The following is a 9609-nucleotide window of genomic DNA, read 5'->3' as shown; positions in this document are numbered from 1 at the left end:
TTTTGGATGCCTATATATACTCATTATAACCCCTAGATCAGATCACCTCCCATATACATCATTCACGTCAGAAACAAAGAGGCTCTCTTTGCCGCATCTTTCCACCACCATATTCCATATTTTCTGCCCAAAATCATCCCTAGCCGCACCACCCATCAACCCTACACCTTTCCATACCATTCCCCATCCATTCTACACCATAAATACCACCCAAAACCTGTTCTAAAGTTCTTTGCGGTAGCAAGGAGGAAGGAGAATTCTTGGATGCGCTTGCTGCCAAGTTGGAGCGTTCTAGGTGTTTTCTTTCTTTGGATTTTAATTTCTAAATTTATGTATCTTTGCTTTGCGAGTATGAGGAACTAAACCCCCCCTTGGCTAGGGGGGATTCGAAACCATGTTTATGCTTGCTATATGATTTGATTACTTCTAATTGCGTTTCATAAGTTGTGAATTCAATTTACTTATCTACAAGAATTAAAACTGATTTGTGTATGTTGGTTGAGGGTCGACACTTAATTTGCACGCATGAATTTGATGCTAGGATATAAGGGAGTTTCACCTAATCGTTATGAACTTATATTCACAAGTAGTAAAGGTTGATGATCTCAATCGCGTTAAGTAAATTCTTGGTATAAGTTTCATGCAATCATAGTAACAAGTGTTTCGTCAATGCTTATGATTTTCATAGAACTTAATGATTCTTGCTTGTATCTCTATTATGCAATCATGTAGGGGACTTGTGGGGAATGCTTTGGGTTGTCGTATGCAATCATCCAATTCAATAACATTAGGAAAATCTGAAGGTTAATTTAAGCAGACCTAATTAACTTGGGGCGTTGGAAATTCGTGGTTTATTGAAAAGCAATTGGAAATCGTTTTATATGCAAGTGTGACATGTGTGGAGATGAACCCCTTAGCTAGCCTTCCATCCATCCATTTAAACCAAATTCGTTTTAGAGTCTTTTCAATTTACAAAGTTTTGTTTTGTTTTCAAAATTCGTCCAAAATCAATCCCCCTTTAGTTTCAAGTGTCAAATTAGTTAGAAATCCATTTAGTTTGTGTTTTTAGGTGTCTTGAGTCAAGTTAAAATCAATTTTCGTCCAAATTCTTCCCTAGTGCTCAAAACTGCCCAGAAAGTGGTTTTAAGGCAGTTTTGAGTGTTTGTTTGCTGTTTTGAGTCTTTTGGTTTGTTTTAGTGTTTTAAAGTTTAGATTTGTGTTCTTTGAGTCTAGTTTAGTGTTTTAAACTTTGTTTTTAAGTTTTTGAGTCAGTTTTCAAGTGATTTGGCAATCCCTCCTAATCCCCGGCCTAGAACGATCCCTACTTACATACTTGCTACAATTGATAAAAAGAGGGTTTAATTTGAGTGCTAGTTAATATCATATCAATCCTAAAAGGTGTAATTTTACCTTGCATTTCCATCAACTGTAATTATCCAAAACATGACCATTTAGAATAAATTAATTAAAAACAAAATCATGGAGATGAGGAAAAATGAAAAGTGATGAAACTATGTTACCTAAAACAGAAAAAGGATAGACTCAATTGTTTCTCTTCCCTCTTCTTCTGCTATAGCACCGCTACTGTCCTTACTTTAATGAATACTCAAGCAACAACTCAGCTACATAAATATTAAGCTAAATTAGCAGAATATGATAATCCGCATTTGAGCATTTTGCTTTAAGTCATACAGTACAAAAAATTAAGCTTAAAGTACAAAACAATGAATCACCAAGTAAATCAGAAAGCAAAAAACCCACATTCAAAAGAATCCAGAAGCTAAAATGATAGAAAAAAGGGGTATTTATATGTATTTGTCATTGTTGCAATCCATTTTTTGGAGCAGCAACAGTAGCAGTAGTAGTAACTCAGTTGTCGTTGCCCAAATGCCAGACCCTCTTCACCTTTTCTCTTTACACATAAGACTCTTTATCTTGGGTTAAGAATCAAATTGAAAAACCCATCTGCCATATTAAAGAAGGAGAGAGCAAGGAATTGACTCTTTGGATAATTGAGAACAAATAGACGGAGAAAACTTGAAAAATATGGAGATAAACCAAAAAATCAAACATGAGAATCAAATGGCTTACCAACTGGGTCGAGAATCAAATGGCTTACCAAGAAAGATTGCAACAAATAAAGTGAGTCGAAAACCTCGTGTATATATAAGAAAAACTTGCATAAACACAAAGAAATTGTATTGAACAAAGTCGGATTTAGGGCAAACGTGAAACTCCTCAAAACTGACGACAGCCTACCTGCATCTCCAGCCGTTGTCAATGAATAAGATCATCATCCATCTTGATCCTTCTTCTCTCCAATGATATTAGAGGTTTTTAATTTCATCTGCAGTTAAATGAGTGCGTATGCAGCATGTCACATCCCCGCCCAGGCCCCCACTACATCCCGGGCTCGACTCCACAGTAGCACGATATTGTCCGTTTTGGGCCCTGACCATGCCCTCACGGTTTTGTTTCTGGGAACTCACACAAGAACTTCCCAATGGGTCACCCATCATGGGAGTGCTATCGTGCGCTACTTGCTTAATTTCCGAGTTCTGATGAACTTCGAAGCCAGTGAGCTCCCAAAAGGTCTCGGGCTAAGTAGGGATGGGAATATACATATAAGAATCACTCCTCTAGCGATGTGGGATCTTACAATCCACCCCTCCTTAGGGGCCCGACGTCCTCGTCGGCACACCACAACCAGGGTTACGCTTTGATACCAAATTGTCACATCCCGACCCAGGCCTTCACCACATTCCGGGCTCGACTCCACCGTAGCACGATATTGTCTGTTTTGGGCCCCGACCACGCCCTCACGGTTTTGTTTATGGGAATTCACACGAGAACTTCCCAATGGGTCACCTATCATGGGAGTGCTCTTGTGTGCTAATCGCTTAACTTCCGAGTTCTAATGAACTCCGAAGCCAGTGAGCTCCCAAAAGGTCTCGTGCTAGGTAGGGATGAGAATATACATATAAGGATCACTCACCTGGGCGATGTGGGATCTTACACAACATTTATATGGGTTTGAGGGGTTTCCTTCACGTTCACGTTCGTGTTTCCGTATTTTCTTTTTAATTTATTTTTTAATTACTGGTTTTCTGCTTATTTTTTATCCATATTCCTAACAGTAAATCAATGGAGTTAAATTTTTTTGTTTGAGGGGTGTTTTTGTACAAATATTTTTGGTGAAGGCTTGAGACACCAAAGCGAGCTTCTGGCTTTCTAATATTAGAGATTTCTACTCCATTTTTTTAGCTAATTAAAAATTTCTTTCCTAACTTTATGTTTTATTTTGCTATTTTGGGTTTGAGAAGGAGAAGAACAGTACATTTGGACCTATTGGGTATCAAATTGGGCTTTAGACGATTGGCCTGGTACGTTAGACCCGTAGGCTTAGCATACAACAAGCCGCGGAGAAACTGAGAAGGAGAGAGGAGAGAGAAAGTGAGCCTGCTTCTGAAACCCTCAATATCCCTGCGATAATCTCACCCAGCGGTGACGCACAGCAGCAGCAACCCATCACCATGAGCCGCTACGACAGCCGCTCCGGCGACTCCACTTCCTACCGTGACCGGAGAAGGTAACAACGATAAGTATGCAGTTTATGAATATAATTTGTTTTACGGTTGGCTTACCTTGTAAAAACGAATTCGGTAGAACCAAAATGAACAGTAATTTCAATATTTACTGCCTTCAAATCCATTGTTCTTGTTTTATTTGCCTGAATTTCATTGTTTTCTGAGTTTCCCTTTGTTGATTGTGCTGAATTGTTGCTCTATTTGCATTGATTGTGTTTCTCCAGTGGGCCCAACTCAAAAACTTATTAATTTTGGATAATTTGATATGCTGGTTTTTTAATATTGACCCATGAATGAAAAACTGGCTCTTTTCATTGACTTGTAGGAATTTGCTAAAGCTTTTGTGAATTTTGTGGTGTTTTAGCGATTCCGGATTTGGTGGGGCGACCGGCTTCGGTGGCTCAGCACGGTCTTCGTCAAGCAGGAGGGATGATGATGGTGCTAAGTCACCAAGGAAATTTGATTTGGATGGATTGATACCTTTTGAGAAGAATTTCTATGTTGAGTCCTCTCAAGTGGAAAAAATGTCGGAGGTGGAGATGGAGGAATATAGAAAACGGAGGGAAATTACTGTTGAAGGCCGTGATGTTCCAAAGCCCATCAAGAGTTTCCGTGACACTGGGTTTCCAGGTACTTTTTCTTTTTTCATACAGCAAATATATAACTGTGTTTTGAGTTGTCAAGTGGATTTATCGTGAGTACAGAGTACATGTTATACAAGTTTTTTAATGTTTAGTCATCCTGAAGATCTTTGTGATTAAAAGATACGGTAACTTCGTTGGAGAACTGTTGACACTGTACTTTCAAATTATCAGTATTATAGGTGCTAGTTCTGTCTGTGTTACATTATTATCTCACCAACGTTTTCATGTACACAATGATCTCAAATGTGTTACATGCTCACTTGGTTAATTAGTCGTTCTTGGAAACTAGTTTAATTACTCATGGTTCCTCTTGGGTTGCAGAATACGTTTTGGAACAAGTTACAAAGGCTGGATTTGTGGAACCTACACCAATTCAAGCTCAAGGATGGCCAATGGCTTTGAAGGGTCGCGATCTCATTGGTATTGCTGAAACAGGATCAGGGAAGACACTAGCCTACCTGTTGCCTGCAATTCTCCATGTCAATGCCCAGCCAATTCTGTGTATGTAATCACTAAGATAATTAAATTCTTGAATCTTGATTAAATTCTTTACTCTCGATTGAATTTCTTTTTAACTTTTGACTTATATTTTGCATTTGTTAAGCATAAATATCTGATAATATAATATTTATGTAGCTCCTGGAGATGGCCCGATAGTACTAGTTTTAGCTCCAACCCGTGAACTTGCTGTTCAAATCCAACAAGAGGCCACTAAATTTGGTTCATCATCAAAAATTAAAAGCACATGCATATATGGCGGGGTTCCAAAGGGTCCTCAAGTTCGTGATCTGCAGAAAGGTACGTGGTGGTGGTGAACTTAGTTTGACATGGTATCGCTATTATACTAATGTAATTTGTGTGTTTCATGTTTTATGTACTCGATAGCCTGTTATAGGTATTCAAAATGGATAAGATGACTTATCAATCAGTTGTTATAGGTGTTAGGTGTTAAATAAAGCTGTTGTTTTAGTAATTTAGTTGTTGATGTCATTCTTATTTTTGGATCAGGAGTTGAGATTGTAATTGCTACACCCGGGAGGTTGATTGATATGATAGAGTCGCATCATACCAACTTGCGAAGGGTCACGTACCTTGTGCTGGATGAGGCCGATCGGATGCTAGACATGGGGTTTGAACCTCAGATAAGGAAAATCGTTTCTCAGGTTTGAGATTTTACCAATCTGTGTGAAGTGAATTAGAACATGTAGTGCTTTTATCTGTGTACAAGTATGATTTATTATTTTGTTTTCCCTCCCCTTGCCAAAGCCCTTTTTTTATCTCTCTCTTTCTAAAATCTTACTTAGTTTTGATACCTGCTGATGTTATTGTGGACTTCTGATTTCTTGAAAAGCTGGAAAGCATTAGTGATGTATTTAAAGTCTACAACATAGCTTAGAAGATCTTGAGCAGTCCTAAAGTCATTACTCTTGGTTCCTAAATTCCAAAATGTCTCGATTTGTTAGACAAATGATTCTAAACTCTGTAATCTGGATAAGGCTTGTTTAATTACTTATAGAAAGTTATGGGTCATTCAAAGTTATCCATATGATACCGAAGATCTTCAAACAGGTCACAAAGTGATAGAATAAGAATTAACAGCATGGCAGTGTCAATATCTTGGTGAACAGATAGGGTGTGTTGTGTGAATGTATTTGCTTCTGTGTGGTAGCAGAGGGGTGTATGTATTTTTTTGCATGCTTTCTCTTCCCCAATCTTTATGTTTGGTTGTCACGCTTTCAAAGATACAATTCCTTTTAGGATGTCTTTTCATTTGTTATCTGTTTCAAAAAGGACTTGGGTGATATGTATGTGCTGAACTTTAATGAGATACCATTTGTATCTTTTATTACATTTCCAGCAACCAAAATAAATGCCATAGAAAAATATGATGCCTCAAATGATAATGATGGAGATGATTATTTTCATTGTTTTAATCATATTTTAAGAAGTCTTGTTACCATTACACATGTTGAAAAATTTCTGGTGAATACATTTCAAGCACTTTTCAATAAACAGCACATGGAGTATCTATAGGTTGATTTGTAACAGAACAGTTGAGGATTTTGTGTTTCTCATTTCTCCTGAGCTGTTGGACATCACAAAACAACATTAAGTGTGTGTTTTTATTTTATTTTTTATAATCCTGTATTGTAACACACTAGTGTACTGGGAAGCTTCTGGATCTACTACTTATTCTAGTGGCTTGTAGTAAGTTGTTAGAGTATGACGTACATGGAAAGTATTATGATGATGTAGGTACATGTAAGTCAATCCCAATTAGGCAGGTCAAATCTTTTTTGCATAAAAAGGTGCATCAAGAAAGTCTATAAAAACGAGCGAAATGAATTTTCCCCCTGCATCTCTCTCTCTCATAGCTTATGTTCGGTTGGAATTTGCTGTTATACTCAAATGTTTCATATAATGCAGATTCGCCCAGACCGTCAAACATTATACTGGAGTGCTACCTGGCCAAAGGAGGTTGAACAACTGGCTAGGCAGTTCCTTTACAATCCATACAAAGTACTCCATCTTTCATTTAGTAGAAAAGCGTTCTGCATCTATTAGGACGGTCTTCAATTTTTAGTGTCAGTTTGTCATCGTCAATTATTGATACTGCATGAAATTGGCATTAATAAAATGCGCTTTTTCTATCATATGGTTGCAATAGTTCTTATCATATATATCATCATATTGATATGCCAACAACTAATTTACATTTTTTGGATGTTGAACAGGTGATAATAGGTTCTCCAAATTTGAAAGCTAACCATTCGATCCACCAAATTGTTGACATCATTACTGAAAATCAGAAATATAACAAGTAGGGTGCTATCTATGTTTTGGTTTGTAACTTTCAAACGGTTGGTCTCGTCATACTGTCTGCAGGTTACCTTTCTGATTTCTTTCAATTTTCCAGATTGGTAAAGTTGCTAGAGGATATTATGGATGGCAGCAGAATACTGATATTCATGGATACTAAGAAAGGATGTGATCAGATCACTCGGCAGCTCCGCATGGATGGATGGCCTGCTCTTTCGATTCATGGTGACAAAAGTCAAGCAGAAAGAGATTGGGTCCTCTCCGAGTTTAAAGATGGCAAGAGCCCCATAATGACTGCAACTGATGTTGCTGCTCGTGGTCTAGGTATGGAAAGAATTTATTTTAAGCTTGTGAAAAGACTTGAAAGAAATTCTTATTTGGTTAACTGTTATTTGCATTATCATCATACAGTTGAAGACTTCATAGCGTTGATTGTCTAAGGCCGGGACACCATTTGATTTTACCCCTTCCTATGTTCTATCTTTTGACTATATGACATTTTTGTTTATCAGCCATTATTTTTTCATTACTTATCTACTAAAAGATGATATTCTTCCCAACTCTTTTTTCAATTTCTTTCCCAACTTTCCCATGTGGAATGAGACCTACCCCAAAAAGGAGAATACTATTTTTCTGATTATTAAGGCTATTAATACATATTTGAAGCATCTGTACCAAATTTTAGACTATGATTCAACTGGAACAAATATGTATTACACAGTAGTTTATTTGAATCTATTACCTTCCACATTTGGCTGGATGGTACTAATTTTGGGTTTCATATGGAAGCCTACACTTCATCCTCTAAGGTCTTCGTGGTAATCATCTCTACCTGTGAATAATTGTTTCCCTTTGAGCCAGGTAAGGTTTTGGCGTGCATCGGATTTGCCTTTGGGATTTGGTAGGCAAAAACTGCTAACTTTGGGGTGCATAGGTGTGTTAATCTAGCAGACTTTCTTGAATGTACTTAGCCTATGAATTGGCCTACATTCTCGTTTCTAATCTCCCTTTGTGATGTTTGATTTCGTTGCAGATGTTAAGGATGTGAAATTTGTTATAAACTATGATTTTCCTGGATCCCTCGAAGATTATGTTCACCGCATTGGCCGAACTGGAAGAGCTGGGGCCAAAGGAACAGCATACACGTTCTTTACAGCTGCTAATGCTAGATTTGCAAAGGAACTTATTGCCTTGCTTGAGGAAGCTGGACAGAAGGTCAGTCCTGAGTTGGCAGCAATGGGTCGTGGTGCACCACCTCCCCCCTCAGGTCAGTTAGTCTGGACGCCCTAAGATGTGGGTGTATGTCCTTGCATACGCCTTTAGATGCTTGTGTCAGCTTTAATGTGTTGGTGTGCGTAATGTGGACATGAATGAGCAAACCTTTTGTCTTGATGTGTTAGATAAAGATCACTGAAATTGTATTGTTGTCATTTGTAATTGATCAGGTCACGGGGGTTTTCGAGATCGTGGTAGGGGTTATGGAGGCGGTCGTCCTTGGAACTGATTAATGATGGTGCACTTGAACTTGACGTCCATACAGAGAGCAAAACTGATCAATCGAATATGTCCAATGTATTCTGTTCACAAAACAGAAAAAGCTTTGTATGAATACTGACTAGGATGTGTGGGAGTACAAACATGTTATGTTTATTGGAACTAATAGAAAGTTTAGAGTTCGTTTACTCTCAGATTCCGGGTTTTGGATCCATAGCTAAAATTGTTATTCTTTGTGACGTGGATGTGAAAAATTAGGGTTGGCAAAACACCTGGGATTGCATTTATAGCAAGAGAATCATGTGATATTGGTTCATAGCTTCAGTTGATGCATATAATATCATACCTGAAGACACCATCACAACTTGAAACAATGAAACATCTTCGGCTCACCATGAACCTTATGCTCTCACTACTAATAGGGCTAGTAAACTTCAGAACGTGTTTTCTCAAGAGCATGGAGCAATCTATATAGATGCTAAAACAAACGACTTTCACCATACAAGCAAGGATAGAAAATGCCTCATCAGACTGCATCACATTCGGGAGCTCAATGATGATGAACTTTGCAAAGAGGAGATCGATTTCTTGTTACAGTTAGAATTGATCAGACCCTCCAGGTCTCCTTGGGCAAGTCAAGCGTTCTAGGTCAACAAGCATTTAGAAAAAGTTAGGGGAAAAGAAACTAGTTGTTGATTATAAGAAGCTTAATTGTTGTCTCCAAGACATAATGTATTCTATTCCTTGAAGAGATTAACTTCTGAAGAAGATGACCAAAGCAAAAATCGTCTTAAATTTTGACATGAAGTCAGGATTTTGCAAATTGGAATTTCTGAAGAAGATAAATACAAGACAAAATGTCTATGATTGCTTGAATCTTCAAATTGATTTACAGGTTGTCCACTCGTGCCAATCATTCTAGAATTCTGGATTGTCTGACAGATGATCCAAGTGTGTTGGAGCTTCTTGGGCAATGTTTTGCCCAGTGGCCTTGCTTTCCACATAAGAAGCATTATTTGGACTTAAGAAGAGTGTTGGAACCAAATATGTGCACCTCCGTGCGC

At 38.0% G+C, this 9609-nt stretch overlaps 1 protein-coding gene across 5 annotated transcripts; it reads left to right on the top strand.

The window, feature by feature from the left end:
• The first annotated feature begins 3405 nt into the window (after positions 1 to 3405).
• On the top strand, positions 3406 to 8739 carry LOC126611409 (DEAD-box ATP-dependent RNA helicase 20). 5 transcript variants are annotated; one of them, XM_050279693.1, is made up of 10 exons: positions 3406 to 3589; positions 3952 to 4217; positions 4553 to 4732; positions 4868 to 5029; positions 5240 to 5394; positions 6659 to 6751; positions 6967 to 7052; positions 7149 to 7375; positions 7918 to 7985; positions 8085 to 8233. In XM_050279693.1, the coding sequence occupies exons 1-9, from the start codon at positions 3534 to 3536 to the stop codon at positions 7968 to 7970; spliced, it is 1278 nt and encodes a 425-aa protein (XP_050135650.1). In that variant the 5' UTR covers positions 3406 to 3533; the 3' UTR covers positions 7971 to 7985; positions 8085 to 8233. The 5 variants fall into 5 exon arrangements, with proteins under 5 accessions (XP_050135650.1, XP_050135651.1, XP_050135648.1 ...); XM_050279694.1 differs by having other exon boundaries at positions 7913 to 7985; XM_050279690.1 differs by lacking the exon at positions 7918 to 7985 and adding an exon at positions 8497 to 8739 and having other exon boundaries at positions 3407 to 3589; positions 8085 to 8318.
• Positions 8740 to 9609: the final 870 nt, after the last annotated feature.

Source organism: Malus sylvestris, chromosome 17, assembly GCF_916048215.2.
Source record: "Malus sylvestris chromosome 17, drMalSylv7.2, whole genome shotgun sequence".
NCBI classification, from domain to species: domain Eukaryota; kingdom Viridiplantae; phylum Streptophyta; class Magnoliopsida; order Rosales; family Rosaceae; genus Malus; species Malus sylvestris.
This window is presented reverse-complemented; position numbering and strand designations above follow the sequence as displayed.